The 22,743-nt window shown below is 48.9% G+C and overlaps 1 protein-coding gene across 2 annotated transcripts in view; it reads left to right on the top strand.

Annotated features, from left to right (window-relative positions):
* LOC135914799 (uncharacterized) overlaps positions 1-22,743 on the top strand; it is a 200,479-nt gene that overhangs the window by 148,678 nt on the left and 29,058 nt on the right. For both annotated transcript variants that reach the window (XM_065447727.2, XM_065447728.2), the window contains exons 6-7: positions 5,681-5,770; positions 9,012-9,108. In XM_065447727.2, the coding sequence (XP_065303799.1) occupies positions 5,681-5,770; positions 9,012-9,108 (187 nt within the window). The remainder of the gene's footprint in view (positions 1-5,680; positions 5,771-9,011; positions 9,109-22,743) is intronic.

The raw sequence follows: 22,743 nt of genomic DNA, 5'->3' as shown, positions 1-22,743 counted from the left end.
GCCACCTTCGTTATCCTCCAACAGTGTTCACGAGACGTCATTCTCGGTATGGACTTCCTCAACCAACACGGCGCAGTCATCGACCTGAAGTCGAAGTCAATAACACTGTCGGAAGATCATGCGATACCGCCGGAGAGCCCTCGTAGTCACCACGCCTTGAGTGTGCTCGAAGAGCAAGTGAGCATCCCGCCTCGCTGCAGCATTGTTATTTCGGTCAGCACCGAAACACCCGCTGACGTAGAAGGCGTCATCGAAGGCGACCAACGTCTACTGCTAGACCGTGAAATTTGCGTCGCAAGAGGGATCGCTCGACTGCATGAAGGGAAAACTGAAGTGTTGCTGACAAACTTCAGCCAGGAGTTCAAGCACATCAACAAGGGCACGACGATCGCGTACATCGAGGAAATTCTGGAAACAAGTAATGCGTTTGTCCTCTCGGATTCCGCCGCATCTACCCCGACGACTGTGGTTCCCGAACCAGACTACGACATTAATCCAAATCTCCCTATGATTAAGCAACAGGAGCTCAGAAGTCTGCTCCGACGATACAAAGGCTGCTTTTCGACGTCATCGAGGATTCGACAAACACCAGTCGCCAAGCATCGCATAATCACCGAGGAATGCGCTCGACCACTCCGTCAGAGCCCTTATCGCGTTTCGCCGCGAGAACGCGAAGCTATAAGAGAACAAGTCGACGAAATGCTGCGCGACGACATCATCCAGCCGTCGAAAAGCCCGTGGGCATCCCCTGTTGTCCTGGTGAAGAAAAAGGACGGAACCCTGCGTTTCTGCGTCGATTATCGTCGTCTGAACAAGATCACAAAGAAGGACGTATACCCCCTCCCACGGATAGACGACGCATTGGATCGGCTCTGCAACGCCAAATACTTCTCGTCCATGGACCTCAAGTCTGGCTATTGGCAAATAGAAGTCGACGAAAGAGATCGCGAAAAGACCGCCTTCATCACCCCAGATGGCCTCTACGAGTTCAAGGTTATGCCATTCGGACTGTGCTCGGCGCCTGCAACGTTCCAGCGCGTGATGGACACGGTTTTAGCAGGATTGAAGTGGCAGACCTGTCTCGTATACTTGGATGACGTCGTCGTCTTCGCCGGAAATTTCGACGTTCACCTTAGGCGGCTTGCAACAGTACTAGAGGCCATCAGGTCATCAGGACTTACTCTGAAGCCGGAAAAGTGCCGCTTCGCTTACGAGGAGCTTCTATTTTTAGGCCACGTCATCAGTAAATCTGGAGTCCGCCCCGACCCGCAGAAGACAGCGGCCATAGCAAAGTTCCCGCAGCCCATCGACAAGAAGGCAGTGCGTAGATTTCTTGGCATGTGTGCCTACTACAGGCGATTTGTCAAGAACTTTTCGCGCATCGCTGAGCCGCTGACGCAGCTAACTAAATGTGACGTCGGGTTGAAGTGGGAAAAGCCGCAGGCCGACGCATTTCAAGAACTCAAACGACGCATGCAGTCGCCGCCCGTACTTGCGCACTTCGACCAGCACGCCGATACCGAAATCCACACTGACGCCAGTAGCCTAGGCCTCGGTGCCGTCCTAGTCCAGAGAAAAGATGGACATGAACACGTGATAGCTTACGCTAGCCGGTCGTTGTCAAAAGCGGAAGGCAATTATTCTACAACCGAAAAGGAATGCCTCGCCATCGTTTGGGCTACAGCGAAATTTCGCCCTTACCTATATGGCAGGCCATTCAAAGTCGTCAGCGATCACCACGCCTTGTGTTGGCTAGCGAATTTAAAGGATCCCTCTGGACGGCTGGCACGGTGGAGCCTCAGACTACAAGAATACGACATCACTGTAACATACAAGTCCGGACGAAAACACTCAGACGCCGATTGCCTATCACGTGCCCCCATTGACCCGCCGCCGCAAGATGACGAGGATGACGACGCCTTCCTTGGAATAATAAGCGCGGAAGACTTCGCCGAACAACAACGAGCGGACCCGGAGCTTAAAGGCCTTGTCGATTATTTGGAAGGGCACACCGACGTTGTCCCCAGGGCATTTAAGCGCGGATTATCTTCCTTCACGCTTCAAGACAGTCTACTCGTGAAGAAGAACTTCTCACCAGTCCGCGCCAATTACCTTCTTGTTGTCCCGTCAGGACTTCGTCCAGAAGTATTGGACGCCCTACATGACGATCCGACCGCTGGACACCTCGGATTTTCCCGGACACTAACGAGGATACAAGAAAAGTATTATTGGCCGCGCCTGACCGCCCACGTCGCCCGTTATGTCAGAACATGCCAGACTGTCAGCGACGCAAGACACCGCCGACAAGGCCAGCCGGATTACTACAGCCAATCGAACCTCCTTGCCGACCATTTCAGCTGATCGGGATGGACTTGCTGGGACCCTTTCCGACGTCAATAACCGGAAATAAGTGGATCGTCGTGGCGACGGACTACCTCACCCGCTTCGCTGAAACAAAAGCACTGCCGAAAGGTAGCGCAGCCGAAGTGGCGAAATTCTTGGTCGAAAACATCCTGCTGCGACATGGCGCCCCAGAAGTCCTCATCACCGACCGAGGCACGGCCTTTACAGCGGAGCTCACCCAAGCCATTCTGAAATACAGTCAGACAAGGCACAGGAGGACCACGGCCTACCACCCGCAGACGAATGGTCTTACGGAGCGGCTGAATAAGACCCTCGCCGACATGCTAGCGATGTACGTCGACGTCGAACACAAGACCTGGGATGCCGTCCTGCCGTACGTAACATTCGCTTATAACACGGCGGTACAAGAAACAACACAGATCACGCCGTTCAAGCTGGTCTACGGCAGGAACCCGACGACGACGCTTGACGCCATGCTGCCGCATGTAACTGACGAAGAGAATGTTGACGTCGCTAGCTATCTCCAGCGCGCCGAAGAAGCCCGACAGCTCGCCCGCCTACGGATCAAGACCCAGCAGCGTACCGACAGCCGACACTACAACCTCCGACGACGCTTCGTCGAGTACCAGCCTGGCGACCGTGTTTGGGTATGGACCCCGATACGCCGGCGAGGACTCAGTGAGAAGCTGCTGCGACGCTATTTCGGACCCTACAAGGTCATCCGACGTATTGGCGCACTAGACTATGAGGTCGTGCCAGACGGCATTTCGCACTCACAGCGGCGCCGCGCACGATCTGAAGTGGTCCACGTGGTGCGCCTTAAACCATTTTACGGACGCTGATGAACTTTCTTAGTTTGTTGTTTTCTTTGATACGAGTGCTTTTCTTTGTTACTTTCGTTTGTTTGCAGCATCGGGTCGATGCTTTTTAAGAGGGGGGTAATGACACGTGTACTTATCTTTATCGGGCAACCACGTTTCGCCGCTTAACAACTGTAATCGCAGAGCGAGGGACGCGCCTGCATGTATCCGACGTTTCTGGAAAGTTATCGACGCTTCTATCCGCGTGTCTGTTGTCGCCGAACCTTGTGTTATCAGATTTCATCGCGTGACACTAATGGTGTAGAACTTTGTGGAAGACACGCGGGTCCCATCAGTTAATCTGGAACATTCGATGACTGATCTATAAAAGCCGACGCGCTTGACCCGCTGATCAGATTTTCGACGATCGCCGAGCGTGTTCGCCGCTATCGTTGCGCGATAAGTGTAGCCTGTTTTGTGGGCACAGGTTCGCCCAATAAAAGTTAGTTTTCTTGTTCACAGTATTGCTACTGTCTTATTCAACGTCACCACCACGTGACAATATGAAGAATTATAGAACTATTAACTGAATTTTTTATACTACGGAATATGCACTACACCACACATGACTTCAATCACCGCAGAAAAGAGGCTGGCTTTACACTTAGATGTATTCATGAATGCACCACATTCATTTCTTTAATCAAGCAATTAGGTGTATCCGAAAAATGAGCCTCGTTTACATGGCCTTAATAAACTATGAAAAGGAACTTGATTAATGAGATGTATGAGGACATTCGGCGGATATGAGGAGGCCATGAAGGTCGCTGCGCATGAGCAACCTCCATGAGCCATTGTCATTGTGACGCAATACATGTGCGCGGTTAACGAAAGCATATGAAGTCTTTTAAATGCGAAGCATTTCTTGTTGAGCTTTTGGTACTCTGACAGTATCTCTCTATCTAGCCGCCTACGTGTGAATGCTCTCATGGTCGTTTCCTTAACTTGGTGGGTACCAGGATTGGCGTAGTATAACAAGAGTATATCACGAACGTAAATGATAGGTCATTTTTTTAATCACGTCGTTTTATGTGCCAAAACCACTTTCTGATTATGAGGAACCCCGTAGAGGAGGAATTCGGAAATTTTGACCACCTGGGGTTCTTAAACGTCCAGCTAAATCTAAGTACACGGGCGTTCTCGCATTTCGCCCCCATCGAAATGCGGCCGCCGTGGTCGGGATTCGATCCCGCTACTTCGCGCTCAGCAGCCCAACGCCATCGCCACTGAGCATCCACGGCGGGTAAATGATCGGTCGTGCCATGAATATCATAACATTTCCGTTTGTAGCTTATGAAGCAGCCGCCTATGTCTTGGTGCTGTCGTGGTCGTTTCGTCGACTCGATAGGTACAAAAATTGGCTAGCATGAGAAAAGTGTATGACGAACATAAATGAAAGGTCATGACATGATTATCATGAAATGTATGTCATGTAGGTCATGAAACAGCAGCCTACGTCTTAGTGTTCTCATGGTCGTTTCGTTAACTTGGTATGTACCACAACTGGCATAGCATGATAGGAGTGTATGAGACACATAAATGACAAGTTATGACATGAATATCAAGACACCCGTGTTATTTAGGTCACCATACAGCTGCTGCACCAAAATTGGCATAGTATTGCAAGAGCATATGGCGAACATAAATAAGCGGTCACGGTATGAATATCATAGGCGTGCCGCTTAGGTAGTGAAACAGCCGCCTACGTCTTTGCCCTCTCATAGTCGTTTCGCTGACTTGGTATGTACCAAAATTGGCATACTATGATAAGAGTGTATGGGAGTATAAATGACAGGTCATGACATGCGTGTCATGTAGGTAATGAAACAGCCGCCTATGTCTTGGTGCACTCACAGTCGTTTCTTTAGCTCGGTTATGGCGAAATTTGCATAGCATGACGAGAGTGTATGACGAAAATAAATGATAGGTCATGCAATGAATGTCATAATATGCGTGTCATGTAGGCCATAAAACAACCGCCTACGCCTTGGCGCTCTCACGATCCATAGTTAACTTGGTAGGCACACTGCTTCGCATTACATCGATTCCCACAGGACGTGGGATCTGCCGGCTTTTTCATAACTGATTGACAAAGCAATCAATAAATACCACAAAATATGAGCTGTCTTATGCATAAAATATTAGAATAAGCTTGTTCTGGACATTAAATATTATTTATTGTTGCGTTGTAGGTTTTCCTATCTATGGGTGGACATGCAGAGCAGGGAAAGCAAGTGAACAGGAGGTCAAAGGCCGCCGTGCCCTTCAGCGACTGTGATTCAAATCACTCGCTGCTTGTTTTATCCAGTCGCGATAGCAGCTTCATGGGGTCTGATGTAATGCAGGAAAGCAGAGTACGGTACACTCGTGGAGACAGCGCTGTGCTTTGTGAAGAAGTGTGTTGCAGAATTTAGTGCGGCGCCGTTGAGCTGACTACGTGTATTGGATGTTTGCAGTGGTACCCGAGGGACAAGAATGCACTATGGACTGGGAATGTGAGCGATCTGGCATGGTTTGCATCGAACGCAGCTGCCGCTACAAAGTCGGTGAGTGCTGTGTAGTGACAATTAGGCTGCGGGGATTCATTAACACAGGTCAGGATATCACATTAGCGGAAACATCTTCCACGGCAATTAACATCGCCATTAATTTTTAAAGAATAAAAATAAATAAAGTGTTGGCAACTCTTTTGTGTACCAGTAACTTCTGGTCGTACAGTATTATTTACTTTAATCAAGAGTGGCAGATTGGGCTGGTTGATTTTGCGTGGTGACTAGTGCAGTAAAGCGATACAAGACAGGAACACAAGTGAAATAATGACCGTCTCCTCGTATTTACTTATCTTCTACCCTCTACACAACTTCGTCATCTATTTAAGTTGGCGTCTCAGGCAATGAAGCACTTTCACTTACCTTCGATGCAACTTAAAAATGTGAAGCACTTCTAAGCAATGCCATGACAAATGCCATTCAAAGTCCATTCATCTTATTAGCTAATAACGGCTGTTTGCTTCTTATGGAGGTAATGGAAGGTTATGGATGTTATATATTATGCAGGTTATTAAAATGGCTTTCACGGAACCTTAGGGAACTTTGCCCTTTCATTCTTAATTTGCGAATTAGTATTCATGTTTCCTATGAATAGCATGTGTATGTCGTGATTGTTGTATGGATAATAAACGGATTCTGATTTATTGCTGAACTAATTAGGCTGCTTGTGCGCATGCATTTTTGTGAACTCCTTTTTTAGGTGGCATCATAAAAGCCGTACCTAATGTAACAACTGGACAAATAGTTATTGCCCTCAAGTATTTGCCAGCGGTCCTTTCGTTCTCCGCGTGTACCGGATGCTGCCGCACTTCACATTCCCAACAAAATTGCTTTTTTTTTCCAGCACGTAAAACATAATTATTGGCTAGTAGGTCAATTAATTGCTGCTTTCTAATTATTGCATACCCACATTGTTCTGGAGCTTGTGAGATATGTATAGAGCCTTTTTCTTAACACAAGTTCCTCAACCTACCTTTGGAAAGTGTGAAAAAGGGAACTCTTGTATAAGCCGGAATATGAACAGATGGAAACAGTAGTAACCTAAAACGAAAAAGTGCACCTCGACATTTGTTCTTAGTTGAATGATGGCAAGCAATTTATTCTAAATTGGCTAAGACATGGCTGACGAATAACTTATTTTTTGCATATAAAGACCATGGAGGCCAATTCAAGTCATTTAAAGTTCTTCAGCTCCGCAGCCTCCAATGAGTTGAATACCATTACTAGCATTGTTAGGTTGTACTTCCACTGACTAAGAACAACTGCCAAGGTGATACTCAGACCTTTGATTTAGGTGCCACAACTCGCGAGCACATCCTCTGCAATAGAGGCTAGGACGGGTTGGTTACCGGTTTCCAATGCACATTGACATTCAATAGATTCATAGGCACTCATGATCCTAAGAAGCTGCAATGACTGCTCCAGCTACCGGCGTACGTACATAGTTGTTGTCAATGTTGACATGACGTTACAGCCATCTGTATATATTTAGGCCGTCAGTTTTCACGAAATATTTGCCTTTCAAGCTAGTGTGGTAGCAGTACCGACGTCACCTTCAACGGATGTGATGGAGGTGTGACATCAATGTCGTGCGACGAGCTGGAAAGAAACAAAATCAGACTTGCGACGTTCATAGGACGTTCGCCGAGAAGCCTGTCTCTCAGACGCCACCTTGCACAGATGAAAACTCTTCGTTCGTGCCTCCGCTTCAGTGTGCTCTCAGCAATGTAAAAGAAGATTAAAAAGAAAATATTCCAACTTCTGCAATCGCCGGACACTTGCCTTAATTTTCAGGCAATGCAATTCCCATTTCATAAGGTGGGGCTTAGCGCCCCCAATTAGCGATGGCGTTGCGCTGGACAAAAATTTGCAATTAGGGTTGGGATTTGGGTTCGTTGGCATAATGTTACCACAAAGAACTCTCTGTGTAGCACAGATGACTGTAGTGCATGGGCACATAACCCTGCGTTTTGTTCGTCCATGCCTATGTAGTTCCACCACAATGCAAAAGCTAACACGGATTTCCAGGCACAGACTTCTAAACTGTATAGTCGGTATTATTATGATGATGATGATGTCTATTGGTATCCCCGTTGAAACTGGCCGGCAACAAATGAACCCCATGGTGTTGTGCTAGTGGCGCCATCCAGTGAACGTTGGCAAACTATCTCGTTAGCGCAACGACAGCCTCGTAGACGCCAGCGCCTACACATGACTCCCTAGCAGGCTCCTATTTAAGTGCTGAACTAGAAACTAGTAGAAAGGCGTGCCCCGCATTGCGTCAATTGCTTGCCAGCAAATCCCATGTGCCAAGCTCTATGCTGGAATTTGCGATACTCCATCCACGTAAATAGTTCGCAGTGACAGACGAAGTTAAGTGGAATTCGGCTGTACGGAGCTCAGGTTGCCAGACCGAAAACAAGAAAGGGTGCACATAGCAAGTCGCTCTAATCACGGGGAAAGCGATGCAGGGTGTGCTCGTTAAATGGAGGCCTCGGGACTCCGGTGTCTAGAAGAAGGAAGCCCCATCAGCTATCGCTCTGGCTACGCTGCGGGTACAGTGCAGCGCCACGTGACAGGACACGCTAGCTTATTTCATATCATAAGAACAAATAAGAAGTGTCTTCTCATGATAGGAGTCATAAAAATCGGGCCCCTCAGTTAACCTCTTTTCTTGTCGTTTATTAGCTTATTTCATAACACACAAGCCCATCTATAACAATGAGCTTGCCTTATTAGTTGCTGAACAGCTTGATGAAGCATAAGTGAACGCTTTCAGTAACAGCCTCAATGGCCTCGTAACGACACCACTTGATTCGGCGGACGCAGTGCCGTCACTCGAAGCTGCCCTTCTGCTCAGGCGCGCTTGCAAAACTTGTACATTGAATAGGCTAGAAAACTAGGAGAGTTGGTATTGCTTCATGCGTAGTATAACAGCAGCGTACTGAAAACGAAGACCAACGAAGGTGTATGCACAGCACGAACGAGGACATTCAAATGGGCAATTTATTGTATAAATAAATAAATAAATAAATTTATCACTAAAATGCTAGTTGAAATTCAGCGCTTGTAGTGTGTCTCTCTTTTTCATCGTCTTCGTTTTCGATGCGCTATTGTTATTAGCCATGAAATTTGACGTGTCGTGCACGTAAATAAATGTATTTCATTCCAACCACCAATTTGCTCCAGTGTTGTTTGTTCGTATTACACCAGTTCCCGTGTATGGCAATCTGTGCAGCGGTCTCTGGGGGCCAGATAGCCGTCCTGGCGCTCCTGTCTATCATTGGTGCCTGTCTTCTAGTCTACCTGATGATTCTTCTAGTACGCCGTTCCAGGCAAGTGTACTTTCTCTGTCTTTGTGCTCCTGTGTGCAAGGACTTATATAATTGGTCGGATAATTAAATAATTAAGCGAAGATTATGGATTTTGGAACATTCGATAAACACATATTGCGTGGCGAAAGAAATTGTACCCAAGGAAAGAAAACGCAGAACGTGGAAGCAAAATGCATATGAGCGGTGAGATCTGGCAGTTTCCGAACTGGCAAGTTCGGAAAGGATGACAGCTTCCGCGGGACACAAGAAGTGGCTTCGCTCGTGCGTCTTACGTTAGTAACTATAAATATTTACTTTACAATATCAAAGACCGGGCCATTTGGTATTGCATGATGTAACTTCGTAGCGCTGAAACGCAGCAGGAGACAAAGGGAACTTGACCTACAAAAAAAAAACGCTTGGGTGTGGTGCTTCCGTTCTGTCTGCACTAGCATGCTTCTTCTTATTGCACTGCCAGAAGTACGATAAATACCACAAGATGTTTTTTGGCGAAGCTCTATGGTAAGGTTACAAAATGAATGGTACGATATCTTAGGATACGTATATTGCTTCGAAGCATCTGTGGAATTTCCTAAGCTAGGTCTTCGCAGGCACATATCCTGTTCAGCAACTCAGCTTTGTAAGTGAAAAAGAGAAACATCATCCGGCATTAATCATGGCTTCCAGTCAGTGAGATACACCTAGAATTCAAGTAAACAAAATTGCGCTGGAACCCATACCATCAATAGTGAATATTTTAGGTCGCTGCACTGCTTCTCATGAGCCATTTATCCCTTTACGAAAAGGCCAAGGGCCCCTTGAATTTTGTGCATATTCTATCTGTTTTTGTGTAGCTTACATGCACAAAACGAGTTCCAGCTGCTTTTATCTAATCTGACTCTAAAATGCAGTACATTACCTCTTATCAATGTTACAAAACACCTGAACATTCCTATTGATGGAGATATGAAGGCACATGAACTTTACAAGTGAAAAAAAAGTTTATGTGTATGTTCGGTGGGGGAGCTGGTCAATTGCTATATATATTTGTATATCACACCTATCTCATTAATCAGGCTATCGAGAAATCCGCAGAGTATAATAGGTCTCTCTATATGCCTTTCATAGACTACGAAAAGGCATTTCGCTCAGTAGAGGTATCAGCAGTCATAGAGGCATTACATAATCAAGGAGTACAGAACGCTTACGTAAATACCTTAGAAAATATATACAGAGGTTCTACAGCTTCCCTAATTCTACACAAGCAAAGAAGGGAGATACCTATAAAGAAAGGGGTCAGACAGGAAGACACAATCTCTCCAATGCTATTCACTGCATGCTTGGAAGAAGTGTTCAAGCTATTGCACTGTGAAGCCTTAGAAGTAAAGACCGACGGCGATTATCCCGGCAACTTTCAGTTGGCCGATGGCATTGTTTTATTGAGCAGCAATGCAGACGAGTTACAACAAATGATTGAGCTTAACAGAGAGAATGCAAGAGTGGGGTTGAAGATTATTATGCAGAAGACAAAGATAATGATGAATAGCTCTGCAATGGAGCAAGAGTTCAGGATCGATATTCAGCCTCTAAAGTTTGTGAAGGAGTACGTTTACCTAGATCAATTAATCACAGGGAACCTTGATTATGAGAAGGAAATTCATAGAAGAATAAAAATATGGGTTGGATTGCATACGGCAGACATTGTTTAAAGGGAAGGTGTACAATCAGTGCATTTTACGAGTGCTGAGATATGGGGCAAGGACTTGGAGACTCATAAAGAAGCTTGAGAAGAAGTTAAGAACCACGCAAGAACCGCTGGAATGAAGATTGCTAGGCATAACCTTAGGAGACAGAAAGAGAACGGTTTGGATCAGAAAGCAAACAGGTATAGACGAGATTCTAATTCCCATCAAGAGAAAAAACATTGAGCTGGGCAGGTCATGTGATATGCCGGTTAGATAACCGTTGGACCATTAGGGTTACAGAATGGGTACCAAGAGAATACAAACGCAGTCGAGGACGCCAGAAGACTAGGTGGATAGATAATTAGGGGTGTGCGAATATTGAAATTTTCGAATACGAATCGAATACGAATAAGGCGAAAAACTGTCTTCGAATGTCGAATCGAATATCGAATAGATGTGTAGTATTGAAAAATTGCAAAACGAGGTAACAATAGTTTTATTACCCTTTTAAAAATAATAATGCATTTTACGAGGTTGCTTCAGGTTAAAGAGGCACTCATTATAGGTAATGCACTCAGGTAATGTCAGGTAATGCTCTGTCAGGTAAACGCTTGTTACAGATTATCGCGAAGGAAAATTGACTCCTCAACATGTTCAGAAAGAGGGCTCTCTCTATGCACTGTGACAACATTTGTCCAGGTAACATTTTCTAGGTGCATATCTTATTGCGCATACTTACAAAGCCCGAAAGTACATCATATATTGTTATGAAAGAGCCCTGGAATAAAGCTTGGTAAAAAAAAAATCGGAACTGATCATGTCTCACGGGGCCTGATGCAGATAGACTGGAACAGAGCGTACACATTCATAGTAAGGTTCGTTACAGCACTTAAGATCACAGTGCTGTAACGCTGTGTCGGCGTTTGGTACCTTCTTTTGTCCTTGTTCTGTGTTGCGCTGTAACGAATCTAACTATGAATCCCAAGAAACTGGCCCAACTTGCCATCTTGATGCGGAGCATACAGATAATGAGCGGATCATGTGAAGCTCTCAGTGAATAAACATGTTCTTAGGAGAATGTGGAACAAGCATATAATTCGGTAATTGCTAAATTATCCACAGTCTGTCCGAATATTCGCCGTTTCGACCATTATTCGGCTATCCTCGAATATTCGGGAATTTACCAATATGCATTTCTCGAATCGAATACGCTTCGAATAAGGAAAATATTCGATTCGTATTCGAAATTTCGAATATTCGCACACCCCTATAGATAATATATACATATCCATATATATATATATATATATATATATATATATATATATATATATATATATATATATAGATCCAAGAAAGTGGCAACATTGATGCTTTCAGGTAGCATATGTGGGTTTTTTGACCAGTTGCCTTCACCCGAAAAGATCACGTTCTCGTGACACCTGCAGCAAGCAGGACGTTCCACGTTCGCCGCCAAGGTTTGTGAGTGGTGGCCCTGGCTAACACTCCCAGGGTTCTACTAGGACACATAAATACCCAAGAAACTGGAGGGGGAAACCGCGCCGCGGCGGCTCAAATGGTAGAGCATCGCACGCGAACTTCGAAGGTTGTGGGTTCGGTTCCCACCTGCGGGAAGTTGTTTTTTCATGCACTTTAATTTCCATTAGGCTATCGTTTCGTAATGTCATTTATTAAGCACGAGTAATTTCCCCTATGTTGTCCCTGGTGTCAGTGTTTGTTGGCTTCTTATAATATGGCGATATATATATATATATATATATATATATATATATATATATATATTCTTACGTAAGAAGACGCAGATGAAAAGCTATAGACAAGTATGTTTACGACGTATTACGCCGCACTTGGTCAAGAGGCAACAGCCCGCGCTAGCTTCCAATCGTCGTCGTCGTCTTCTTACTGCTCGCCTCTTCGTCGTTGGTAATACTATTCTGTAGCACTACCCCCGGCGGCAAAGGCGCCGTTCCGGAGAGGCTAAAGATCGGACTCAGAAGCAGTGCAGTAAGCCTTGAGCCTACTGACATGCACGACATCACTAGATGCCAGAGGAGAGGACGAGGTTGAACCCACAGGAGCAATTTCGTAAGTCACAGGCGTCACCTGGCGCGGCACGCGGTAGGGCCCTGTGTATCGCGAAAGGAGCTTCTATGAAAGTCTGACGTGACGAGAGGGCGACCACAGGAGCACGAGCGCACCAGGTGAAAACTGTACGTCACTATGGCGGGCCTTGTACTGACGCTACTGAGTGGTTTGCAAGTCCGTCAGTCGAGCACGGGCAAGCTGGCGTGCATGGTCGGCGAGGGCGATGGCGTTGCGCGCATACTCGCTTGTTCAGATCGAAGCAGGAGGAAGTGCCGTGTTAAGGGGCAAGGTCGGTTCGCGACCGTAGAGTAGATAAAATGGAGAAAATCCGGCGGTGTCATGCCGGGAAGAATTGTACGCAAATGTTACTTAAGGAAGGGCAATGTCCCAGTCGTGGTGGTCCTTGGAAACGTACTTGGACAGCATATCGGTAAGAGTACGGTTCAACAACTCTGTCAGGCCATTGTTTTGAGGATGGTATAAGGTAGTCAGCTTGTGTTGAGTGGAGCAGGAAAGTGCAATGTCGGCGATAACTTTCGAGAGAAAGTTACGACCATGGTCAGTGAGCAGGTGTCGCGGGGCGCCATGAAGGAAGATAATGTCACGCAAGAGAAAGTCCGCGACGTCAGTGGCGCAACGGGTAGGGAGAGCTCGCGTGATAGCGTATCGTGTGGCGCAATCAGTTGCGACGGCTACCCATTTGTTCACAGAGGATGACGTGGGAAAGGGACCGAGGAGGTCTAATCCAACACGAAAGAACGGTTCCACAGGGACGGTGATCGGCTGCAGATGACCGGCAGGTAGCATCGGAGGAGTTTTCCGACGCTGGCAGATATTACAGGCAGCAACATAGCGTCGGACGGAGCGAGCGAGACCAGGCGAATAGAAGCGGCGGCGGACGCGGTCGTACGTGCGGGTTACCCCAAGATGTCATGCAGTGGGTGCGTCATGCATCCCAAAGAGCACAGTCTGTCGTAGCTGTTTCGGCACGACAAGAAGAAGATCAGGGCCATCAGGGAGGAAGCTCCTTCGGTACAGAATGCCGCCCTGGAGGACATATCGGCGAACGGATGCGTCGGCAGGTGTAGAGCGCAGACACTCGATAAGTGCTCGCAGCGATAGGTCTCGGTACTACTCATCGGCGATGTTAGCGAAGGCAAACACAGAGAAAATGCCGTTGGTGGTACTACTGTCGGCGTCGTCAGGCTCGTCTACCGGGTAACGAGACAGGCACTCAGCGTCTTTGTGTAGTCGGCCAGATTTGTAGGTGATAGTGTATGAATATTCTTGGAGGCGTAAGGCCCAGCGGCCAAGTCTTCCTGTAGGATCTTTCAGTGAGCATAACCAGCAAAGCGCGTGATGGCCTGTGAGAACGGAAAAGGGTCGGCCATATATGTATGGGCGGAACTTCGCAACCGCCCAAACTAGGGCCAAACACTCACGCTCAGTGATTGAAAAGTTGCGCTCGGAGGGTGAGAGGAGCCTGCTGGCGTAAGCAATAACACGGTCGTTGCCGCGTTGGCGTTGTGCCAGTACTGCGCCAATTCCGTGACCGCTGGCATCAGTACGGATTTCGGTAGGTGCAGAAGGATCGAAATGGGCCAGAACGGGAGGCGTTGTGAGAACGTCGATTAGATGCGGGAATGCAGAGACCTCGTTATCGCCCCGCTGGAAAGGGGCGTCTTTTTTCAAAAACTCGTTTAGTGGTCGTGCTATGGCCGCGAAATTTTTCACGAAACGGCGGAAGTAGGAACAAAGGCCGATGAAGCTGCGCACATCCTTGACACACTCCGGAACAGGGAAGTGCGTAACAGCATGGATCTTGCCTGGGTCAAGTTGCACTCCGTTCGCGGCAACGAGATGCCCAAGGACGGTAATCTGGCGACGGCCGAATTGGCACGTCGATGCGTTCAGTTGCAGACCGGCGCGACGAAAAACGTCCAGGACTGCCGAGAGGCGCTCGAGGTGCGTAGCGAATGTCGGGAAGAATACTACAACGTCGTCCAAGTAGCACAGGCATGTGGACCATTTGAAACCGTGAAGAAGGGAGTCCATCATGCGTTCAAAAGTGGCAGGAGTGCTACATAGACCGAACGGCATCACTTTGAACTGATAAAGACCGTCCGGAGTGACAAAGGCAGTCTTCTCGCTGTCGAGATCGCCCACGGCAATCTGCCAGTAGCCGGAGCGTAGGTCAATAGAGGAGAAGTAGCGAGCACCATGGAGGCATTCAAGGGCGCCATCGATCCGAGGTAGGGGATACACGTCCTTTTTCGTAACCCTGTTAAGGTGCCGAGAATCCACGCAAAAGCGCCATGACCCATCCTTATTTTTTACCAGTACAACAGGTGACGCCCATGGACTACATGATGGTTCTATCATGTTCTTGGCAAGCATTTTTTGAACTTCTGCGTGAATAACTTGACGCTCAGCCGGTGACACTCGATACGGGCGGCGATGAATAGGAGGGGCATCGCCGGTAATAATGCGATGTTTAACAGCTGTAGTTTGGGCCAAAGGACGATCGTTCAAGTAAAAAATATCGTTGTAGGAAAACAGAACGCGGTAGAGCTCACGAGCGTGCTCGGACGGCATGTTGGGCGCAATCATTTTCTGTAAGTCGGCGATGGTACAAGTTGTCGACTGCGATGGTAGAGGAGGATCGGCTGAATTGTCGTCTACCTCAATAGATGCTATTGAGTGATCCACGAATGAGCAAAGCTGGGCCAGATACATCCCGCATAGCAGCACTTGTGTCGTCAAGCCAAAATGGACCACTGGCAGGCAGACGCAATTCGCCGTAATAGATAAAACGGTATGAGGTGCCGTGCTCCCGTGTGTAAGGAGGACGTCTTGCATAGGAGCCGCGATGTAGTGACCGTCGGGCACTGGTGGGGATGACACTAGGTCAACGTAGGTCAGTGCCGTAGGTGGCAAGCGAACGAAGTCGGCGGAACTGAGGCGACTGGGGTGGGGTTCAGCGGGATCCAGAACAGGCAGGTCAAGGCGGAGAGTACTGGAGGAACAATCGATGAGAGCACAATGTGTGGAGAGGAAGTCTAAGCCGAGGATGATGTTGTGGGGACAGTGGGCGATGACTGTGAATAGCACAATTGTGGAGCGATCGGCGAAGGACTCACGGGCGGCACACATACCAATTACGGGGGCTATTCCGCCATCGGCGACACGGACAACATGCGTCGTGGCAGGGGTGATTATTTTTTTCAGGCGGGTACGAAGGTCAGCGCTCATTACCGACAAATGCGCCCCAGTGCCTATAAGAGCAGATACAGGAACACCGTCGACTTGCACGTCAAGAAGGTTCAGATGAGTGGGCAACGTCAGGAGAGGATTTGGCGGCGTAGGGAGCAATGCAGCGTCACCTCGAGGCGCTGCATCGTCTAGTTTTCCGGCTGGGAGCGGCGTCCGAAGGGAGTCGGCGAAAAGGAGCGACGGGGTTGGGGAGAGCGAGATTGTCGTCGTTGGGGCGAAGGTGAACGAGAATAGGGGCGGTTCGGCGTAGGAGAGTCAGTGGCGGCATCATCGGAGCGTGCGGCATAGGGACGAGAAGGGCCACCTGAGGGGCGAGAGTAGGCAGTATAAGCAGACCGGGTCGGGGAAGTTCAGCGACTTCGACAGTGCCGAGAAATGTGCCCGATGCGACGGCAGTGAAACAAATGGGCTTGTCGTCAGCAGTGCGCCATTCAGATGGGTTGCGGAAGCGTGATGGGTAAGAAGATGCGGGACGCGGCGGTATGGAAGGAGCCGGATGGGTATCAGGGCGATGGGCTGAGCAGGTGGTATGAAGGCCCATGTTTTCAACCTCCTGGCGGACAAATGCCTGGATCAGGGAAACCGTGACTGTAGGGGTGTTGGTGGGGCTGGAGTTGAAGGCAGCCGGATAGGCGGCCTCAATCTCACACCGGACGATCTTGGTAATATCGCCAGTGTTGTTGGGACGAGGAGCGTCGGCACAGGAAGATGTCGCTGGGGTGTTGGGCAAACGGGCAAACTGCTGGTCGATACGTCGGCTTTTAGCGAGTTCCAGGCGGCGGCACTCTTTTATAACAGCATTCACCGTCCCGACGTTGTTGAATACGAGCAAATTGAAGGCGTCATCGGCAATGCCTTTGAGGACGTGGGATACCTTGTCTGACTCAGTCATGTGTGCATCAAGTTTGATTCTCGGAGCTTTTGCTTTAGGGAATCCCAACTGGTGAGCTCATCTTCGTGCGTCCTAAACCAAACTCGAGGTGTGCCACCGAGGTAAAAGACTACGTTGGCGAGCATGATAGTAGGGTCCCACCGGTTATTGCGGCTGACGTGTTCGTACAGGCTGATCCTGTCCTCGACGTCTTCCCCATCTTTGCCCGAGAATACGCCAGGATCACGAGGAGCAGGGGTAGTGATGTAGGTCGTCGAAGTGGCAGCAGGTGTCGGAGGCGGCTGAGTCGAGGTGTCATCGCCGGGAGCCATGAAGCTAGGCTCAGCGTACCGTCCACTGCGAAGCTCCGTGACGAGGTACAGGGAACGTCCACCTCCACCAGATATGTTACATACGAAGACGCAGATGAAAAGCTATATACAAGTATATTTACAACGTATTACGCCGCACTTGGCCAGGAGGCAACAGCCCGCCTCTTCGTCATTGGCAATACTATATATATATATATATATATATATATATATATATATATATATATATATATATATATATGTATGTTGTGAAACGAGGTTTAGGCAGCCAGTCTCTTTTTTATTCACCCGAGTGAGAGCCCCATCACCAGGCCCCGAAACGGTGATGATGAGTATGTACAGGTGAGAATATGAAGCGTGTGAATAATGCTCACACTAATTTCCCCGCACGCGCAAGTGGCCAGCCAGGCCGCGACTTAGACAGGAGGGGAACGCCGAACGAATCGTTTTAGGCGCGAAACGTGAACGATCTCCGAACCACGACAACGATGGTCGGAAGAAACATCTACGGTAGTAACGCGATAGTTCACGGGGGATGTTTGTTCGTTAATAATATAGGCTCCAAGAAAGCGGGATTCAAACTTCTCGCACAAACCGGGTGCACGAATGGGCGTCCAAAGGAGCACTTCCTCTCCAGGACGAAAGGAGACGTCGCGACGAGAGATGTCGTAACGTTGCTTGCGATCTAGCTGACTGACTTCTCTGTTAAAGCGAGCACGTTGACGGCATTCCTCAAGTCTCGAGACGGACTGTTCGGGTATACTGGCCGAGGTGTTAGTTGGGGCATTGAAGAAAGTGGCGTCGATGGTGAATGTCGGTGAACGGCGGTAAACTAGGTAGAAAGGGGAGTATCCCGTAGTTCGTTGGATAGCGGTGTTGTGAGCAAAAGTCACGAAAGGTAAAAGTGTGTCCCAATTGTCGTGGTTTGGCCCGATATACATTAATATCATATCTATTAGTGTGCGATGAAATCACGAGGTTAAGCCATTTGTTTGTGGGTGATATGCGGATGTCGTCTTATAAACTGTGCCACAAGCTCCGAGTACTTCTGCGAGCATTGTTGACATGAAAGTCTTGCCGTGGTCGCTTAACAGTACACGAGGTGCACCATGGCGCAGCACAATGGCATCTAGAAAGAAGGTGGCAACGTCGGAGGCCGAACTAGAGCGTAGAGGAGCGGCCTCTGCGTAACGTGTGAGCTGGTCAACAGCTGTCACGACCCATCGATGACCTGCTGGCGTTATGGGCAGAGGGCCGACTAGGCCTATCCCAACGATGGCAAACGGTGTCTCGGGACATGGGATGGGCTGTAAAAGCCCAGCAGGAGGCGAAGTCGGCAGTTTCCGCCGTTGACACTGAACGCAAGAAGTGACGTACTTGGCCACAAAGGTAGACATGCCTGGCCAAAAGAAACGGCTCCTAACGCGGTGGTATGTTTTGTGGAATCCGAAATGGCCAGCAGATGGGTCGTCGTGCAAGGCTTCAAGGACTTGTGTGCGCATCGAACGTGGAAGAATAGGTACCCAGCGGTGTCCGTCGGAGTTGTATATGTAGCGGTACAGCACATCGTTGTCAAGCTTAAATAGTCGCAGTTGTCGACGTAATTTGGCATTTGGTGCAGATTTGGTTCCGCACAGGCGTTGGATAATGCTGTTGCAGTAGAGGTAAGAACGTTGACACGAGGCGAAGGGAGTGACGCGATTGGAAGATAACGTGTCAGTAACCGATAGAGGTAATAAAGGTAATAACGGGTGTGACGACTTAGTCTCATCATCAAGTGGCGAGCAATGGAGAGATGTACTCGAAGCTAATAGTGGCAGCAGGCAGCGAGAGAGAGCGTCGGCATCTTGATGCTTTTTCCCAGACTTGTAGACCACGTCAAAATCGTACTCTTGTAAGCGTACCAGCCAGCGACCAAGTCGTCCGGACAAATTTTCGATTGACGACAACGAGCACAAGGCGTGGTGGTCGGTTATGACCGTGAAATGGCGTCCGTAAAGATATGGTCGTAATTTTTTGATCACCCAAACTACTGCGAGACATTCCTATTCTGTGATCGAGTAATTCTTTTCGGCAGCTGTTAGTGCACGACTGGCATAGGCAACAACTCTCTCTCGTGAGGTGGTATCACGCTGTAAAAGTACAGCACCGATCCCATGGCCACTAGCGTCGGTGTGCAAGCAAGTTGGTGTGTTCTCATCGAAGTAACATAGGACAGGGTTGGTGGTTAATGCCTGCTTGAGGGCTTGAAAACAAAGTTCGCAGTCATCTGTTCAAGGGAAAGCAGTGCCCGACGTGAGCAACTTGTGTAGCGGCGACGCCACGGCCGCAAAATGACTTATGAAGCTGCGGAAGTAGGATGCCAGGCCCAAGAAACTTCTTAATTTCTTTTGATTTTCAGGGCGAGGGAAGCGAAGCACGGCAGCAACCTTTTCGAGATCTGGTCGAACGCCATTTTTGCTGATAAGATGGCCCAACACTTTGATGTTCTTTCTGGCAAAGTGGCGTTTCCTTGCCTTGAGTTGGAGTCCAGCGTTGAAAATGCATGCGAAAACTTCGTCCAAGCGCTCAAGGTGCTGACGAAAAGTTGTAGAAAAAAAACGATGTCATCTAAATAGCACAGACAGGTCTTCCACTTAAGGCCACGTAAAACTGTGTCGACCATGCGTTCAAATGTTGCAGGGGCATTACATAAACCGAATGGCATGACGTTGGACTCGTAAAGTCCGTCTGGTGTTGCAAAGGCTGTCTTGTCCTTGTCCGCTTCGTGCAAGGGGATTTGCCAGTATCCGGACACGAGGTCTAGACTAGAGAAATATTCTGCACCCTGGAGGGAGTCAATGGCATCGTCAATTCTTGGCATCGGATATACGTCTTTGCGCGTGATCTTATTAAGGGCTCGATAATCGACGCAGAATCATGCAGAGCCGTCTTTCTTGCGAACCAGCACGACAGGAGACGACCAAGAACTGGAGGATGGCCGAATGATGTCTCTGTTGACCATGTCATCAACGTTATCCGCAATGATTTTCCGTTCTGCGGAAGACACGCGATACTGGCGGCGGCGTACAACCGAACTGCCTTCGGTTTCGATGCGATGTACTGCGACGGAAGTACGCCCCAGAAGCTTGGAGTGGGCGTCAAATAAGGCTCTGTGTTTGTGCAGGAGTGCCAGAAGGTCTTCCTTCTGCGCAGTGGTCAAATCGGGATTTATCGCCGCCGTTAAAGCAGCGGCAGCAGTGTGATAATCAGTTGTGGTAGACAAAGGTGGTGATTCGGTGTTAAGCGGTACCAGGGAAAGAGGTTCGGTGTCAGTAAAGCATGTTACAGTAGAGCCCTGGGAGAGCACAACTGCCGAAGAAGTAGGGTTATGAACAGCGACTAACGCTCTACCGTCCTGAAACCGTACTAGGCTAGGAGTAAGGCTAAGCCCACCAGAAATGTAGTAACCGCTCGGTGCAAGGAACACATCACCATTAATAATAGTGTCGGAAGTCAGTGTCAGAATATGCTCATTGCCCGGGGGAATGAAACATTCGGTAGACGTGACCAAACGCAGGCTATGAGCATTGACAGCGGACGAAGATTCAGTGTCCGTCATGTGAATAGTTCGCTGACGGCAAGAGATGGAAGCTGAGGCGGAGGACAGGAAGTCCCATCCCAAATTCATCGCGTAAGTGCACGAAGACAGCACGACGAACTGAATGGGGTGGAGGATGCCATCAGTGAAAACGCGCGCAGTGCAAACACTGGAGGGCTGAACAAGAACTGCATTAGCACAACGAAGGGGAGGGCCATTATACGGTGTCTTCACTTTTCGCGATCGAGAACACAAGTCAGCACTAATAACGGAAAGCGATGAACCTGTGTCAACCAAGGTTTCGATTCTCACACCTTCAACACACATCAAAAGTACATTTGACGGGCGCTCCGGAGGAGTTTCACGTTACCCAAAAGATGCAGCTTTCCCTCCTGAAGCTGCACCATTTAGTTTTCCGGGCGGTGATCGGAGGATGAAGTAGCCGGTCGTAGAGGGGAAGAACAGCGCCGCATCTGTGATGGAGAGCGACGACGCGGGAAACGCAATGAACCGGCAGTGTTGAAGTCCTGTGGAGATGGGGAACGTCGTGGATAATAATCGTAGTCAGAACGCCGACGTCGTGGTGTAGGTCCAGAAAACTGATCCCTTTCAAAGCCGTCATAGCCACGTCTTTCATCTTGCTAACGGCGTCGGCAAAACCTGGAAATGTGGCCACGGATGCCGCAGTAGTAACAAACCGGTCGAGGTTGGCTCCATGCGTTATAAGACGGAACAGGCGATGGTCTTGCAGTGATAGGATTCAGGGACATGTGTGGTGCAGGTGCCTGTTGTGGTGGCTGCTGGGAGGGTGGCGCTATAGAGGCAACCTGAGCGTACATTGGCGTATGGATAAGGTGCGGGCTCGTGATTTGCGGGCAGGTCATGGCAGCGATCTCTTCCCTCACGATATGGCGTAGGCCGCCACCAGGAGGCGTCAGGTGGACCTCAGGAGGGTTTGACGACGCTTGGGCGTGCAGTTCCTCACGGATGATAGAGCGAATCAAGGCACGTAGCTCGCTGTCGTTGGACGTCTTGAAATCAGATGTGTCAGGCTGTAAGCGGAGCACATGAAGGTCATCGAGACGCTGACACGTACTGATGATGTCGGCGACGGTAGTGGGATTCAGCACTACAAGAGCATTGAATGCAGCAGCCCCAATACGCTTGAGCAGGTGGCGTACATGGTCACTCTCCGCCATCGAGGTGTTCACGCGGCGGCAGAGGGTGAGGACGTCCTCTATGAACGAAGTGTAGGACTCGCCTGAGTGCTGAACACGCTCAGCAAGCTGCTTCTTAGCGATATCGGAGCGGACAGACGAGTTCGCGAAAATCTTGCGTAGATGGTGTTTAAAGATGCTCCAGTTGACCAAATCGAGCTCATGATTGTAAAACCAAGTTTTCGGACCTCCGGTTAGGTAGAACGCGACGTGAGCAAGTTTTGCTGATTCGTTCCAGTGGTTAAAGTCACTCACGCGCTCGTATAGCTCCAACTAGTCTTCAACGTCGTCACCTGGAAGCCCAGCAAATACCGGTGGATCCTTCTGATAGGTGGTGACTGTCTAAGAAGGGGTTCCCGCAAGAGTAGGCAAGGTGGATGTCATGGTACTGGTCTGCTGGTCTTGCGACATGGTTGAGTGCAGTTGGTAGAGGCGGTGACCCGAGCGGAGCTCCAGGGATGTAGCGTAGGTGAAGCTGGCGAGAGACTGGGAGTGAGAGGGCGAAGGAACCGGACAGCACACTCCACCACTTGTGAAACGAGGTTTAGGCAGCCAGTCTCTTTTTTATTCTCCCGAGTGAGAGCCCCACCAC

The sequence above is a fragment of the Dermacentor albipictus genome, chromosome 5, assembly GCF_038994185.2.
Source record: "Dermacentor albipictus isolate Rhodes 1998 colony chromosome 5, USDA_Dalb.pri_finalv2, whole genome shotgun sequence".
NCBI lineage: Eukaryota > Metazoa > Arthropoda > Arachnida > Ixodida > Ixodidae > Dermacentor > Dermacentor albipictus.
Note: the sequence above shows the minus strand (reverse complement) of the source record. Positions and strands in the feature narration are given on the sequence as shown.